This window comes from Hypanus sabinus, chromosome 2 (genome assembly GCF_030144855.1).
Source record: "Hypanus sabinus isolate sHypSab1 chromosome 2, sHypSab1.hap1, whole genome shotgun sequence".
In the NCBI taxonomy this organism is placed as follows: domain Eukaryota; kingdom Metazoa; phylum Chordata; class Chondrichthyes; order Myliobatiformes; family Dasyatidae; genus Hypanus; species Hypanus sabinus.
Genome location: NC_082707.1, coordinates 191,163,995 through 191,181,870, shown reverse-complemented (window position 1 = coordinate 191,181,870; position 17,876 = coordinate 191,163,995). Strand labels below are relative to the sequence as shown.

The following is a 17,876-nucleotide window of genomic DNA, read 5'->3' as shown; positions in this document are numbered from 1 at the left end:
TGCTGAACTCCCCAATCAGCTGGGAAACGTAGGCATTTTAATTCTCAGCAATATCTGTTATTTTTGCTGGTGACACCGTCGTACTTTCCTATTTCAGGTTTGTTGTTTTTTTTTGTCGGTTGAAGTGGGTTTGGTTTTTGGATGAGTCATGGTCTGAGTGTTAGTGTACATTCAAGGGACAGAATTGGCTCCTCTAGTATCTGTGCTGCTTCCAATAATCTCTGTAAATAACCAGATTTTGTATACAGTGAACAAGTGGTTATAAATGGGCTGGTTTGAGAAAGGCCGATAGGATGAGATTAGAAATGACTCCTCTTCTTCTGCTTTCCATCTTGCCTTCGCCTTGTTGGAAAAGAACAGTGTTAAACAAATCAAGAGGGCTCTATTACCAGCCAGGTTGTAGAAGGGATGGTTAGTCGATTCTGGAAGGTACCAAATTCTGAATCCTCACGATGTGAAGGCTTATAGTTTGATACACTACTGCAGAGGTGTCCAGCTTTCTGACGATAAATTGAAGCCCCAAACGTCCTCTCGGCAGCGGTGGTCTTCTCTCTCCCGTCTATTATAGATCAGCATCATCATGTGCCGTGTTGTATGATGTAGGTGAACATAGTCTACGATTGCTTTTTTTCTTCAGAAGTGGTTTGCCATTGCCTTCTCCTGGGCAGTGTCTTTACAAGATGTGTGATCTCACCCATTATGAATACTCTAAGAGATTGTCTACCTGGCATCAGTGGTCGCATAACCAGGACATGTGATCAGCACCAGCTGCTCACACGACCATCCACCACCTGCTCCCCTGGCGTCACCTGATCCTGATTTGTGTGTGTTGGGGGGGTGGGGTTGCTAAGTGGGTGCTACACCTTGCCCAAGGGTGGCCTGCCGGCTGGCGGAGACAAAGTTATGCCTGATGCCTCCTTTGAGAGAGACTTGTCTCCACCCCACCACCCACTATTATTATCAGCTAAAAAGATTATCCAGGAACTATCATGCTGATGCATCTGTGTGCAGAGTTGGCCATTGGCTATTTCCTGTATTGGAACAGTCACTGCATCTCCAAAGTACCTAATTGGCCGTTTGATGAGTGTAGATGGAAGTTTGAGTGCTAAGTATATACACTGATGTTTTGGTGTTGGTGAGCCTGGAATTAACCCACGCTCCTTTAGTTAGCCAACTGTAGCAAGTGGCAAGAGAGAGTCACCATTTGGAGTTCTTCCAAGTCAAGTTGAGTTTATCATCATAGGTGTAGCTGCATGTATGCACAAGTTCAATTAAAGACTTCATATTAAAGGCACCTTAACAAAACGTGAATACAAATGATTGCAGAACTATGCAGGAGAGATCTCAATTAGAACAATTTGTCCTTTGTTGGGAAAAGTGCTTGTAGTGTTGCTATACTGAGATGCTGATTCAGATTGTGTGGGTTGGCTCAGGTACCAGAAGGCTGAAGGGAAGTAGCTGTTCACGAACTTGGTGGTGTGGGCCTCCAGGCTTCTGCACCTCCTGTCCAATGTGAGGTGATGGCAAGGCAAAAAGGGCAGATCTACCGCGTACGGGATATTGATCCAGTGATGATTGCATTGTTTTGGCCACCTGGAGAGGTGGCAGGTTGTGTGCCCGATGACATCCCCTGCCAGGCACTACAGCATTGAGCAAGACTAATGGAGTTAAGAGGGAAAGTAGATCAGCCATGATGGAATGGTGAAGCACTAGATGGGCTGAATGGCCTGGTTCTGCTGAAATGTCCTGTGGCCTTATTTCAAGGAGCATAGAATATAATGAGCGATAGATGTGATTGGAGCAAGTGGAGTTGTCGCCGCTAGCAGGCGATTAATGAACACCACAGGAATTGTCTCCAACAGCTCAGCCCATGAGGAGCCTGTAGCTTCTGGAATTGCCAATTACAACGCATCTACTGGCAGCCCTGGTGCAGATCTTGCCAGGGTCACATCATTTGAGAATTGCATACCAACTACACTCTGCACTACAACATCCAACATCTCCCTGGAGTGGAACAGTGTTAGCCAGACTTAGCTCTGCTGTGTGCTTTGGACATCTAAAGATAATGGGAGTTCGCCCTTTTAAAAGATGCTTGTCTTTCCCTCTGTTTCTCCCCCGATCAGGTGAAGTTGTCACCAAGCAGCCGTTAATCAAAAGCATGAGGACAGTGAAGAGGGAGACGCTGAAACTGATTTCAGGCTGGGTGAGCCGGTCTTCGGACCCGCAGCTGGTAAGTGCACGTGGTTCATCCGACCCATCTGGACTGATCCGTAGCTCCAGGTCCAATTGCAGTGCTTCTCAGAAAGGTCTTGTCCACTGCCGTAAATGAAGGGCATTGATGGTTTTTGTTGTTGGTTTCTGTTCTTCAGTTTATGCGAGCTGACATCCTTCAGCCTTTTATCACTGCCTGCTTCTGGGGAGGCACACTGTATAACCTTTTGGGGAGAATGTGCATGCTGAGAGAGACTGGGCCAGACCACCCTGTTCCTGGTGGAGTACAATGTAGGGAAGTGTATGGTCATGTACTTTGGAAGGAATAAAGGCACAGGCTATTATCTAACTGGAGAGAGTTCATTAATTGGAGGTTCCTCCTGAGTGCATGTTTCTGGTCTTCTGTAGCTCATCTCATTCTAGGTCTGAAGTGTTGTGCATTCAGCGATGCTCTTCTGCACACCACTGTTAAAATACGTAGTTATTTTAAGTTACTTTAAAAGCTTTTCTTCAAGCTTGACCCAGTTTGACTCCTCTGACCTCCCTCAGTAACAAGGTGTTTCCATCCACAGAGTTGCTCTCACTGGATGCTTTTTGTTTCTCACACCATTCTCTGTAAACCCTAGAGATTTGTGTGTGAAAATCCCAGAAGTTCAGCAATTTCTGAGATACTCAGACCTCCCCATCTGGCACCAGCAATCATTCCACGGTCAAAGTCACTTCGATCACATTGCTTCCCCATTCTGATGTTTGGTCTGAACAACTACTGAACCTCTTGACCATGTCTGCGTGCTTTTATGCATTGAGTTGCTGCCACATGATTGGCTGATTAGATACTTGTATTAACAAGCGGGTGTACAGGTGTGCCTAATATAGTGGTCACTGAGTGTGCATTGCACTTTGCTGCCTTCCTATATTAATGTCCAAGACTTGAACATGAAGAAATACAGTCCTGTGGAGCAGGCGTCTCTCCTGGTACACAGAGCAGTGCAGAGGGCTTAGGCACAGTATAGCTAGGGTGCCTGAGACTTTTGCACAGTCCTGTATTTGTCAACATGGAGTGGAGAGAGAGTTAGTTTGTAAAATCTGGTGGGAGCAAAGAAAGTTGGGAAAGGTGAGGGTAGAGCACTGTGGGATTCAGGGGTCAGAGGAGAGACGGGGTGGGGGGGGGGGTGGGCTGTCACAGGTGCAGATACACCCAACTCTGAGATACCAGACAGGGAAATTTGATTCCAAACAATTTATTGATCATTACTTCCCGCTCCCTCCCCTCTCCCTTCTCATTTTCCTGACCATGATTCCCCTCTCCCTGCCCCCTTCCCACTCTCAGTCTACAATAGAGACCCAGGTCAGAATCAGGTTTACCGTCACTCACGTGTGTTAAGAAATTTGTTTTTTTCTTGTTGCAGCAGTGCAATACATAAAATTATAACGGTAATGTGCAGAAGTCTTGCCAGAATTAATGTGTTTTGGGCAGCCTGCACAGTCTCATATGAAAGCTGGCCGACCTTGCTCTGCCTCTGCTTTAGATCCTTCACAGGCTTCTCTCTCCCTGTCCTCAGGTTGCGGAAAACTTTGTGCCCCCACTGCTGGATGCTGTGTTGATCGACTACCAGAGGAACGTCCCTGCAGCCCGAGAGCCTGAAGTGCTGAGTACCATGGCCACCATAGTGAACAAGCTGGAGAACCACATCACGGCAGAGGTCCCGCAGATCTTCGACGCCCTGTTTGAGTGCACGCTGGAAATGATCAACAAGGTAGTTGGTAGTCTGATCAGCGGAAATGTGACTTAACCTATTTCATTTGGAGACAGCATGGCCACAGGTCCTCGCAGAACACGCTAACAGGTCCTCATGGCCCTGCGACCAGTCACAGGGAGAGCATACAAACTCCTTACAGTCAGCAGCAGAACTAAACATGGAATCCATAAGACCAAAGGATATAGGCACAGAATGAGGCCATTCGGCCCATCGAGTCTGCTCTGCCATTTCATCATGGCTGATCCATTTTCCCTCCCAGTCACAATCTCCTGCCGCCTTCCCGTATCCTTTCATACCCTGTCTAATCAAGAATCTATCAAACTCTGCCTTAAATATGCCCATTGACTTGGTCTCCTCAGCTGCCTGTGACGACGACATTCCACAGATTTACTGCTCTGTGAATATGTGGAATTCTCGTCATCTGCGTTCGAAGGGATGTCCTTATATTCTGAGTCGGTACCAGCTGGTCCTAGACTGTCCCACTACTGGAAATATTCTCTCCATGTCCAGTCTATCTAGCCCTTTCAATATCCTGTCAGATGTCAGCCTGTGTCCCTTTGCTCGGTTTTCTAGCAGGGGACACCAGCCCCCAGTGTTCTGAGTTCATGGCCTGTGCTGTCAACTCAACCACAGCTACAGCGAGTTAGATTATAAAGTGTGCTGGACACAGGTGTACGTCCGGTTTCTGATCCATTTGCCGCACTCCTGCAACGTGAATGTTTTGGATAATTGGGTGTGTGCAGGAGTACCTGCTTCGAGCAGCCCAGTCTGATGTTCTATCCTGATGGTGCAGAATGGCTGTGTAGGTGTGGTATGGATTATTCTCTGAGGCAGTAACATTGTCTCTGTTCTGTTTTTCCAGCCAAGAAATGTAATTTTATTGAATGTGTTCCATATTCGTGTGTTCGGATTCATTAATGTTCGTCTTCATTTCCCACCCACGTTTGCCCATCTAGTTTAAGAGGGCAATACAGAGTTTGTTCCATCTAGAGTCCCATATAGAACAGACTAGGTGGGATGGTAGTTGGTCTTCCCTGAAGGGACTCAATGCACATTTGATACAAGATTTTTATTCCAGGTCTAATGCTGAATTTGTATTCATTAGCTTTGTGATGAGTTTGAACTTGAGTGCAGATTAGTCTTCTGTTTCCTTCAGTTAGTTCAGACATTTAAACCTTTCCCCAGCATCTTCAGACTCTCTTGTGATTAGAACTCATTTGTTACTCTAAGAACTTTGGGTGTTGACAGATCCATTCCCTGAGTCCTGGGGAAACTGCCTTTGCTTTGCAAACTTGTAACATTCTTTGATGTTGCTCTCGATGCTGCCACGGGTACTGACCCAACTCCAAATTCCTTCCATCCGTATATTACAACCAGTTGTCATGACAAATCTCTCTTCTCAGTGGGCGGTGTAAGTACATGGCGGGAGATTGTTTGCTATGGCGTAGTGAGTGTCCTGTGTTCTAATTGTGTTGCCTTGAGAACAACACTGGATCTGAAAAAAACAGGAGTGTTTCCAATTTGGAATGCCCCCCCCCCCCCCCCCCTTTCTCAATGCCCACACCATTTTGAGAGTTGAGCTAAATGCTGTTTTGCCCTCCTTGGGTACAAGTTATTCTGATTGCTGCCACTGGCCTTCCTACAGGCATCGAATATGGAGCCGAGGATGTGGGTGAAGGTGTGATCCAGTCACAAGGCTAGAAAAACATAATACTCCACACTCTCCCCTCTGTTAGTCTGTGTGAAAGATTTAGCTAGTTCCCCCTTGGATTTGGACTGTGTGTGATTCCGTGTATTCTTCACCCTTTCTGCATTCTTCTGATTCAACAAAACACATCGGTTGATCATTAAACCTCAAACACGTGCTTCAAAGCAAGAACGAAGTGCTTGGCAGAGTACAAATGGCATTTTAAAATGTGCAAGTTGTATTGTTCTTCAGTGAATTTGGATTGGAATTAATGGGCATAGACTCTTTAACATTGTGTACTTATGAAAACAGGGCAGACAATACAAAGGTTCAAAATGTTGTATTTAATTTTTCTTTCTTCCCGTCTAGGATTTTGAGGAGTATCCCGAGCACAGGACTAACTTCTTTCTGCTTCTTCAAGCAGTCAATAGTCACTGTTTCCCTGCCTTCCTGAACATACCTCCAGCCCAGTTCAAATTGGTTCTTGACTCCATTATCTGGGCTTTCAAACACACCATGAGGAATGTGGCTGACACAGGTACGCGGTGGTGCGAGCTTCGTATTCTCAGACCAGTCCTCCGTGCATTGCATTTTTCCAGCTGCTGGGCCAGTGTAGATTTGGGTCAAGTTTGTGATTGTGTGCACAAGTTCGGTGAGCCGCGTTACAACGGAAGCTTGAAGTAGATGAGATTAAGATTTAAGAATGAGCTTTATTTGTCACATAGACAATGAAAAGTAGTGAAACGAGTCATTGAGGCAAGGGCAATGGCCTCATTCTGCTCCTGTGCCTTATGGTTTGCATCAAAGACCAGCAGAGTCCGGAGATGGGCTGAGGGCAGCCTGCAAATATCGCCATGCTTCCTGTGCCGACGTAGCCTGCCCGCTACTTACTAACCTGTGTGTCTTTGGAATGGTTGCTTCAGTTCAGTGATGTTTAACACAGAAATACTGGGAAAGAAACTCCTTTTAGGCAGCGGGGAGAGGGTAACGATGCAGTGAAGTAGTGGGAGTTTCTGAAAAGATTGGGGTGAACTGATGGCGATCTCTGCTGAAAGGGGCACAGTCAGATCTGGAGATGTTTCCCAGTGCATGCTGCAGAAGGCAAGAATGAGGCACAAGTCGTGTGGCTACAGCCATTTTATTAGATATTCTTAACAAAGAAATAACAGTAAAGCTTGTAACTGGAGGTCATGGGTTCAGCGTGAAAGGTGAAACGTTTAAGGGGAACGTGGGGTGGGGGGTGTCTCCCTCACTCAGGGTGGTGAGAGTGTAGAACAAGCTGCCAGTGCAAGTGGTAGATGTGGGTTTGATGTCAACATTGAAATGTGGATGAGAGGGGTATGGAGGGCTAAGATCTGGGTGCAGGTTGATGGGACTAGACAGAATAGTTCAGTACAGACTAAATGGGCCGAAGGGCCTATTTCTGTGCTGTAGGGTTCTATAACTTTATGACTGTGACACAGCAACAGGTAACTAAATTTAACTAATTCACTCCAACAAGGAATCTGTCTCCTAAAAACTAAAAACTGGTTTAAGTTAGACAGATAAGGGTCTGATCAGAGCAGCCTGTGAGACGACAGGGACAGTCTTGTCATCCCAGACTCACAGACAGACACCAGAATAGAACCAGCTATACTGTGAATGACTAGAAACCCACTGAACATTTACAGACAAACAGTAGATTATACAAGCATATAAGCAATCATAAAGTTAAACTGCAAGAAAAAGAAAATAACCATTTAGACCCTAATCCAATAGCAGAGGGAAATGGCAAAGGTCTTCTCTGGATTTTTAATTGATGATTGTCTGCCTTGCATTGTGGATGGCTTGAGTATTATAACTCTGTTCTCCCCGGGTGTCTCTCTGTAGGTTTGTCCATACTCTATACCTTGCTGCAGAATGTCGCACAAGAAGAAGCAGCTGCTCAGAGCTTTTACCAAACCTACTTCTGTGATGTTCTCCAACATATATTCTCCGTAGTGACAGACACATCTCACACTGCAGGTGAGTCCCATTTTACTTTCAGTCTGGTCCTTTCCCATTCCCTGCAGATGCCAAGGAGTTACGGGTGTACAGTACGATGGAAAACTCCTTCAGCAAGGTGCTGGGTTAACACTAGCCGAGGAGAAGGGGAGGTGGGAGGTGCTACAGTTCTCAGCAATGCTGTTTAGATCTGACTCTATCACTCATAGAATATAGAATGTTACAGCGCAATTACGGGACTTTTGGCTCATGATGTTGTTTTGACCTTTTGTCCTACTGAAGCCTACAATCTAACCCAACATAGTTCTCCGTTTTCTATCATCCAGAGGTTCTATTTGCTATCAGAGAATGTATTCAGTATACAACATGAAATTCTTACTCTTCACAGACACCCTCGAAATGGGGAAAAAAGACCCAAAGAATGAATGAAAGACAAAAGCATAAGAACCGCAAACTGCCTGCCCCCTCCCACGCGTAAACAGTATCAATCCTAACCCCAACCCCACTCACTCTAGCATAAAGCATCAGCATTCCCTCCACCCACCACACAAGCAACAGCAAAGCCCCAACAGTCTACAGTACGTCAAAAACTAACTGTTCATTCCAACAATTTGACGTCCCCCAGGCTCCCTATAATGATGTGACCTGAACTGAGCACAATATTCCAATTGTGGTCTAACCAGGTATTTATAGAACTGCAGTGTTTCCTTGCGACCCTTGAACTCAATCCCCTGATTAGTGACGGCCAATACACAGTATGCCTTCTTAATCCTAGCCAACTGTACGGCAACTTTGAGGGATCTATGGACGTGGGCCCCAAGATCCCTTTCTTGCTCCACACTTGTGGTAGAACTGAAAGGTCTTCAAGGTGCGTAGCTCTCTGAAGGAGGAGTTTTCCATACTGTCCCGCGGGGTCTCGATGAAATGTCGTCTGTTCGTCCATCTCCATAGATGCTGCCTGACCTGCTGAGTTGCTCCAGCATTGTGTGTGTGTTTTCCATGTGTGTTTTTCATCGGTCAGTAGATTGAGGACAGGAGTCGGGATGCCACTAGATGGTGAGATCGTGCTTGGAGAATTGCACACAGTTCTGATTGCCCATCTATGGGGAGGATGTCAGTAATCTGGAATGGGTACAGGAAAGATTCGCAAGGTTTGTTACCGGGACTGGATGGTTTTGAGTTCCAAGGAAAAGCTGGAGCTGCTGGGATATTTTCCCTGGAGCATGGAAGGTGACCATAAAATCACAAGGGGCATGGATAAGGTGGATGACCCCAGTGCAGGGAAGTCTCAAACAATAAGGGACGTAGATTTATGGTGAGAGAGGAAATATTCAGAGAATACCTGAAAGGCAGATTTTTCACACGGAGGGTGGCGGGTCTATGGAAGGAGCTGTCAGAGGGAGTGGTGGAGGTAGATGCAGTTAAAATGTTCTAAAGACATTTGTGCAGGTACACGGATAGGAAAGGTTTAGAGGAATATTGGTCAAATACAGGCAAGTGGGACCAGTGCAGGTGGACAATCTTAGCATGGATGAATCAGGTTCTTTCAGTGCTGTGTAACTCCAACTCCCACCAGCCTCGTTCTAACCTTCATGTTTAATCCATTCCTCTCTCCACCAGGGTTGACGATGCACGCTACCATCTTGGCTTACATGTTCAGCTTGGTGGAGGATGGCCGAATCACTTTGTCTCTGAGCCCTTCAACTCCCAACGTGAATAATCAGATCTTCGTGCAGGAGTTTGTGGCCAACCTGCTGAAAACCGCCTTCCCTCACCTCCAGGAGTAAGTGCCGATAGATGGAAACACAACGTGGTGAAATTGATGCCCCGATCCCTGAGCCGTGTTAGCAAGTGGGGTGGCGAAGGTGCTGGAAAGTGTGCCCTTCCTGAAGAAGGGTCTCGGCTAGAAACGTCGACTGTTTACTCTTTTCCATTGATGCTGCCTGACCTACTGAGCTCCTCCAGCTTTCAGTGCGTGTTACAGTATCTTTACAAATCGGCCGACCCCAGCCATTATTGATAATCCTCAGAGATTGTCTGCCTGGTGTCAGTAGTCATATAATCAGGACTTGAGATTTGCACCGGCTGCTCATTCGACCGTCCACCACCTTCATGTGACCGTGATCAGGGTGGCGGGGGGGGGGGGGGGGTTGCTAAGCAAGTGTTACACCTTGCCCAAGGGTGACCTGCAGGCCAGCAGAGGGAAGGAGCGCCTTACATCTCCTTTGGTAGAAAGGTATCTGCACCACTAGTTTTATTTATCTCGCCCCCCCCCCAATTATAGGCTCTTTTTTTTGGTTTTGTATTTCATGAAGCATTTAGTTTTGTGCTTCAAGAGGGTCACATCCATCGTGAAGGACGCTCACCATCGGGAATGTGCCTTCTCCCCATGAGGTACAGGAGCCCAAGGATGCACACTCACAGTCTTAGGAGCGACACACACAAAATGCTGTTGGAACACAGCAGGCCAGGCAGCATCTATAGGGAGAAGCACTGTCGACGTTTCGGGCCAAGACCCTTCGTCAGGACTAACTGAAAGGAAAGATAGTAAGAGATTTGAAAGTAGTGGGGGGAGGCAGGAAATGCGAAATGATAGTAGAAGACCGGAGGGGGTGGGATGAAGCTAAGAGCTGGAAAGGTGATTGGCGAAAGTGATACAGAGCTGGAGAAGGGAAAGGATCATGGGACGGGAGGCCTCGGGAGAAAGAAAGGTGGGTGGGGGGGGGAAGCACCAGAGGGAGATGGAGAACAGGCAAACAACTAAATATGTCAGGGATGGGGTAAGAAGGGGAAGAGGGGCATTAATGGAAGTTAGGGAAGTCAATGTTCATGCCATCAGGTTGGAAGCTACCCAGTCGGTATATAAGGTGTTGTTCCTTCAACCTGAGTTTGGATTCATTTTGACAGTAGAGGAGGCCATGGATAGACATTTCAGAATGGGAATGGGACGTGGAATTAAATTGTGTGGCCACTGGGAGATCCTGCTTTCTCTGGCAGACCGAGTGTAGATGTTCAGCGAAACGGTCTCCCAGTCTGCGTCGGGTCTCACCAATATATAAAAGGCCACACCGGGAGCACCGGACGCAGTATACCACACCAGCCGACTCACAGGTGAAGTGTTGCCTCACCTGGAAGGACTGTCTGGGGCCCTGAATGGTGGTGAGGGAGGAAGTGTAAAGGCAGGTGTAACACTTATTCCACTTTCAAGGATAAGTGCCAGTAGGGAGATCGGTGGAAAGGGATGGGGGGGATGAGTGGACAAGGGAGTCGTGTAGGGGGCGATCCCTGCGAAAAGCGGGGGGGGGGGGGGGGGGAATGTGTTTGGTAGTGGTATCCTGTTGGAGGTGGCGGAAGTTACGGAGAATTATACGTTGGGCCTGGAGGCTGGTGGGGTGGTAGGTGAGGACAAGGGGAACCCTATCCCGAGTGGGGTGCTGGGTGGATGGGGTGAGGGTAGATGTGTGGGAAATGGGAGAGATGCGTTTGAGAACAGAGTTCATGGTGGACGAAGGGAAGCCACTTTGTTAAAAAGAGGAAGACATCTCCTTCGTCCTGGAATGAAAAGCCTCATCCTGAGAGCAGATGCGGCGGAGACTGAGGAATTGTGAGAAGGGGATAGCCTTTTTGCAAGAGACAGGGTGCGAAGAGGAATAGTCCAGGTAGCTGTGAGAGTCTGTAGGCTTATAGTAGATATCAGTAGATAGGCCGTCTCCAGGGATGGAGACAGAAAGATCAAGAAAGGGGAGGGAGGTGTCGGAAATGGACCGGGTAAATTTGAGGGCAGGGTGAAAGTTGGAGACAACATTAATGAAGTCGACGAGCTCAGCTCAACTTTGGGGCATAATTAGGCCATTCTGCCCGTCAAGTCTCCGCCATTCCATTATGGCTCATTTATTATCCCCCTCTACCCCGTTGCCCTGCCTTCTCCCTGTGATCTTTGATCCCTGACTAATCACAAATCTGTCAACCTCTACTTTAAATATACCCAAATGACTTGGCCTCATAGCTGTCATTGGCAATGAATTTCACAGATTCACCACCCTCTGGCTAAAGAAATTCCTCCTCATCTCTGTTTTAAAGATGCCCTTTAATTCTGAGCCTGTGTCCTTTGGTCCTAGATTCCCCCAGTATAGGAAACATCCTCTGCAGGTCTACTCGAAGCCAGGGGCTCCAGCCTGGGGCATTGGTCCAGAGCATTAAAAAGGTTGAAGAATCTCATCTGAGCCTTTCCATATTTGAAATGTTTCAGTGGGGTTCCCTCCCACCACTTCATTCTTTTAAACGCCAGTGATTACAGGACCAGAGCCATCAAGTGTCCCTCGTATGTTAACCCTTTCATTCCAGGATCATTCCTGTGAGCCTCCTCTGGACTTTCCCAATCCCAGCACATCCTTTTTTAGATGAGAGGCTCAAGACTGTTCACAATACTCCAAGAGAGACCTCACCAGTGCCTTTATAAAGTTTCAGCATTACATCCTTGCTTCTATATTCTTGTCCTCTGGAAATGAATGCTGACATTGCATTTGCCTTCCTCACTACTGACTCTACCTGGTCGTTGGGAGGATGTGCAGACTCCACTCGGTCAGTATCTGAAGTCAGGATTGAACCTGCGTCTCTGGAGGCATAAGACGGTGGCTCTGCTAATTATAACTCTGTGCTGCCCCTTTTCCTTGTTCTGCTAATTTGCGATCCTGTCATACTTGGGTGAGTTGGAAACCAGTTTCCTGGTAACAGCTGTTTAAACATTTTGGTGATGTGTTAGCTCACCAAAGCAACAGAACGACCAGGAGGACAGGAGAACTGAGTAGAGGTAGTAGATTAGCAGTGATACTGAAGGGTGGAGGGGGCAGGAGCAGCTGATCACCCACCATTCTGATGAGTACAGTGCTGGACAGGCACTTAACCCACAATGCAGTGCTGATCAGGATGCTAACTCATTCTAAATGTTCTCCTGTGTGTTGTCCATATCCCTCCATTCCCCTCTTGATCATGTGTTTCTGTGACAGTCCCATGGGAGCATAGCAGTTAGTGCATTGCTGTACAGTGCCAGCTGAAAGATTGGGGTTCAGTTCCTGCCACTTTCTCCAAGGAGATTGTATCTTCTCCCTGTGAGCGCGTGGACTTCCTCTGGGAGCTTCAGTTCCTTCCCACGGTCCAGAGACGTACAGTTGGGAGGCGGGGAGAGAGAGAGAGACTCTGTGTGTGTGTGTGTGTGTGTGTGTGTGTGTGTATGTAAAAAAAATAAAACTGCCCTTCACGTCGTCTTTAAACTTCATCTTTGCCATGTTTCACACTCACACCCTCACATACTCTCGCGCACGCTCTTCAAAGTATGTCCTTTGGTGATTGCCGTCTGTGTTCTGGTGTAGAGATTTTGACTGTTGACCCAATCAATACTTCTCATTATGTTGAAGATCATATTCTCTGTTGCTTTTGTATGATTATCACCCCACTGTGGGGGCTTTGATTGCACATGCTGATCTTCATTCTCTCTCTGAATTTCTAGAAGTAATTTTTATCCAGCCTGTCCACTGGGAAACTGCTTGCACCAGCTATAGCTCTGGTTTTGCATTGTCTTGTATTTTATAACCACAAGTCGGGGTAAATCGCTCATCCCTGTATCAGGTGATGGTCATTTCTTCTCTGTTCTGGCTCTTCATTTCAACTGTAGTCACTGAATCATACGACAGAGAACTTAGCCCTTCGTCCCACTGAGTTTGCAATAACCATCCAGTCTATTTTGACTTTTTCCAAATATCGAACATTGAAAGCCCTAGATAGAGTGAATGTTTCCTATGTGGAGGAGTCTAGGACCAGAGGGCACAGCTGCAGAACTACAAGGACATCCCTTTTGAACAGAGATGAGGAATTTCTTTAGCTGGAGGGTGAGGAAGACCACAGATGTGTTAGAGGCCAAGTCATTGGGTATATTTAAAAGTCAGGGGTTCCCAACCTTTTTATGTCATGAACCACTACCATTAACCAAGGGTCTGTGGACATCAGGTTGAGAGTTTATATTGAAAGTGGAGGTTGATAGATTCTTGATTATTAAGGACGTTAGTGGTTATAGATTATTAAGGGATTGGACATGCTAGAGGCAGGAAACATGTTCCCAATGTTGGGGAAGTCCAGAACCAGAGGCCATAGTTTAAGAATAAAGGGGTATGCCATTTAGAACGGAGTTCTGGAAACACTTTCTTCACCCAGAGAGTTGTGGATCTATGGAATGCCCTGCCTCAGAAGGCAGTGGAGGCCAATTCTCTGGATGCTTTCAAGAAAGAGTTAGTTAGAGCTCTTAAAGATAGCGGAGTCAAGGGATATGGGGAGAAGGCAGGAATGGGGTACTGATTGTGGATGATCAGCCATGATCACATTGAATGGTGGTTCTTGCTCGAAGGGCTGAATGGCCTGCCCCTGCACCTATTGTCTATTGGTTAGGGGAGAAGGCAGGAGAATGGAGTTGAGCTGGATAATAAATCCTTTATTCACTCTCCTGTTGAGGGGAACCTTGTCCACCCAAACAGTGATGAGAACCTGGAATACACTGGCAGACAGAAGAGTGAAAGTAGAGTTACTGACACTGTTCAATGAGTTTGTAGATAAACACTTTAATCATCTGGGCATCAAAGACTCTGGGCCAAGGGCTGGAAGATGGAATTTATATGGATGAGTGACAATAGGTCAGTGTGGATGTAGTGGGCCAAATGGCCTAGTTATGTGTTGTATTGCTGTCCCTGTGGGTCCTTGGTGTCTGTGCTGAACCTAATCCCATCCTCCAGTACTGGGTCTGTCACCCTGAACAGACAGACAGACATACTTTATTGATCCCGAGGGAAATTGGGTTTCGTTACAGTCGCACCAACCCAGAATAGTGAAGAAATATAGCAATATAAAACCAGAAATAATTAAATAATAATAAGTAAATTATGCAAATAAGTCCAAGACCAGCCTATTGGCTCAGGGTGTCTGACACTCCGAGGGAGGAGTTGTAAAGTTTGATGGTCACAGGTAGGAATGACTGAAGGTCACAGCTTGATAAGGGCACCAAGTGCTTATCAATTGTAATGAGGTTTTCGGCCTCCACACGCCGAGTCCCTGACCCTGCAAGCAGTTGTTGAAAACCATTTGACTTTCTGTCTCCTGTGTTTGCAGACAGAACGTGTCGGTGTGTTTGCATCTGTCTCTTTGGTCCCTCTGTATGCCTGAGCAGCTCTTCTGGTTCCTGTTGGTTTTATTGAATAAATTAATACATTTTGAGTGTAGGATTTAACCTTTGAAACATTTCATTTATTTAAATAGAGATACAGTGTGGAACAGATTCTTCCAGCCCAACGAGCCATACCAACTAGCAACCCACCTATTTAACCCTAACAGGACAATTTACAATGACCTGTTAACTTACTAGTATGTCTTTGGACTGTGAGAGGAAACCTGAGCACCCAGAGGAAACCCACACATTCCCGGGAAGGAAAGTACAAACTCCTATAGAGATGTCGTCAGAATTGAGCTGCAAACTCTGATGCTCTGAGCTGTTATAGTGTCACGCTAGCCGCCACGCTACCGCATTGCTTCGAATGGTGATTTTAATCATTGTTATTAATCACTGTTTTTATCTTTTCATTTGTAGTGCACAGATCAAAATTTTTGTGACTGGCTTGTTCAGCTTAAACCAAGACATTCCATCCTTCAAAGAGCATTTGAGAGATTTCCTTGTACAGATAAAGGTACGAGTTCAAAGCTGCAAATCTTAGTGTTACAGAAACATTATTGCTCATCTCTCCGAACACTTCAGTCTTGTAGCTAAGCAACATGAATTTATAAATGAGAAATGTCTGTTTCACTGCTGTTCTTAACACCATGAGATTCAGTGCCAGATGTTAACACCTTATTCTCTGAGATCTGGGTATCACTGGCAAGGCTGCACTTACTGCTCTTTCCTTATTCCACTGGAGAAGATAGTTAAAAGAAAAAAAAACTGTAGATGTTTGAAATCTAAAATGAAAATGCTGGAACCACTTCTGACAAGGAGTCTTGGACCTGAGACATTGACTGTGTTTCTCTCCAGAAGATGACGACCTAACCCGCTGAGTGTATTCAGCATTTTAGTTTTATTTTTCAAATCTCTATATAGTACCCTGTGTAAACATAGAAGTGTTATAACAGTAGAACTGTACTAAATCCAAATTCAGTGGTGGTTCCAGTTTTTCACATCTCTTTATCTAAACTTTTCTTCAATATGTTTAAAGATTTGGCTGGTCTGCCCACTGTGGTATCTGTCAGCTTCACAATTCCCTGAATAGAAAACCTCTGCTCATTTAAGACCTAAGTGGTGTACACCATATCCTTAACCCAAGGCCTCACATACTGGACTTCATATATTTCATGTGTTTAGTTCTGGTCACCTCATTATAGGAAACTTTAGAGAGAGTAGAGATTTACTAGGATGCTGCCTGGATTAGAGAGCATATTTTATGAGGGAAGTTTGAGCGAGCTTTTCTCTTTGGAGAGAAGAAGGTGACTTGATAGAGGTGTTTAAGACAAATCAAACTTAAGTTTAATTATCATTCAACCATACATGAATACAGCTGAATGAAACACCATTCCTTTGGGGCCAAGGTGCAGCATGATCAAAATCACGAGCAAAGAAATATAGGCTCAGGGAAAAACACATATATAGTCCAAGACCCTGAGAGGCTTGTCCCACAAATTCCACTGCAGTCCCACTGCAGTCCAATCCGTCGTTCCACCAATTGAACACTGGAGGGCAGCACTGGAGAGGATAACCCCCAACTGAGCATGGATGCGATGTTACACTATCTCTGATGTCTCTCCCCTAGATGCCAGTCCACCAAACAAGGGAAGCAGGCCTGCGATATCTTACATTATCAATGTGCAACAGGGTCTTGCAATTGCAACGGATGATACGAGGCAGTGATCAAGTGGATGCCTGGGCCTTTTTCCTCTAAGGAAGAAATAGTTAATGGGGGGGGGGGCACAGTTTTGAGGTGTTTGGAGGAAAGTATAGGGGAGATGTCAGAGTTGGTGCAAGTTTTTTTTTAATGTAGAGGGTGGAATGTGCTGCTGGGGATGGTGGTAGAGGCAGAGATGTTAGTAAGATTTAAGGAACTTGGACAGGCACATGGATGAAAGAAAAATTGAGAACTATGAGGTAGGGTTAGTTTGATCTTGTTGGGGTAGGTTAAAAGTTTGGCATAACACTGTAGACTGAAGGACCTGAGCTGTGCTGTTCTTTATTTGGGGGGGGGGGGGTGTACCTTGTGAGCCAGAGTCATGAGCCACATGTTAGTTGGTCCAGTTGTAGCTGACTCCCCCAGCCCTTTCTCCGATTAACAGAGTTTGCCAGGGCTGGCGTGATAGCACGCTCAGCACTAGTGAGCAGCAGGCCTCGCCTGAGTAGAGTGAACCATGCAGAGAGGTTCCAGTGTGATTTGGTCAAACTGAGTGACCATGCAAGCGTTCAGCAGATCATAGGATGTGGACGCGTGTACCAAAGGCAGGCAGTTCTGGTGTCAGCTGAGGAAGGATAGAGTAAAGTGACAGGTCACCAAACTAATTCCATAAATGGCAGGGCTAGTGTATGAGGAGATGTTAGGGTGCCTGCGCTCGTATTGACTGGAGTTTGAAAGAATGAGAGGAGACCTCACTGGGCTGGGCAGTCTGAATGTTCCTGATTGTGTTGAGATCTGGAACCAGTGCCCTCAGGTTAGGGATACAGGATGTAGGCTGTCAATGAGTAGAAATGTCCTCATTAAGGAATCTGAGGGATAAAACAGAGCGCCATTGGGCCAAATCATTAAATGTATTCAAGAGGTGTTACATAAAGGGATATGAAGAGAAAGCTGGAGCAAGTTATTGAATCTGGATGATTAGCCATGTTGATATTCAATGGCAGAACTATCCTGAATAACCTCTTCCTGCTTGTTGATAGTTTCTTAGTGAGGACACCAAAGCTAATGGGGCGAAGGCAGGAGAATGGGGTTGAGAGGGATAACAAATCAACCGTGATGGAACAGCAGAACCAACTTGATGGGCCAGATAGTTCACTTCTGTTCCAATGTCGTATGGTTTTGTAATTCCTTTGTTTGAAGGTGTCGGTGGAAGGAAGATGTTTTTAAAATCCCCTGTGGTTAGTGGTCTGGAATTCATTGGCCTGGAATAGTGGACGCCCCAGATACCTGAACAGGGGTTTGGAAAGGCAATTGTGGGAAGTAGTT

The 17,876-nt window shown here is 46.1% G+C and overlaps 1 protein-coding gene across 2 annotated transcripts in view; it reads left to right on the top strand.

The window, feature by feature from the left end:
• Positions 1-17,876, top strand: part of LOC132389253 (exportin-1-like) — a 134,438-nt gene that overhangs the window by 112,714 nt on the left and 3,848 nt on the right. For both annotated transcript variants that reach the window (XM_059961752.1, XM_059961757.1), the window contains exons 19-24: positions 2,124-2,230; positions 3,774-3,968; positions 6,028-6,196; positions 7,528-7,662; positions 9,262-9,424; positions 15,269-15,365. In XM_059961752.1, the coding sequence (XP_059817735.1) occupies positions 2,124-2,230; positions 3,774-3,968; positions 6,028-6,196; positions 7,528-7,662; positions 9,262-9,424; positions 15,269-15,365 (866 nt within the window). The remainder of the gene's footprint in view (positions 1-2,123; positions 2,231-3,773; positions 3,969-6,027; positions 6,197-7,527; positions 7,663-9,261; positions 9,425-15,268; positions 15,366-17,876) is intronic.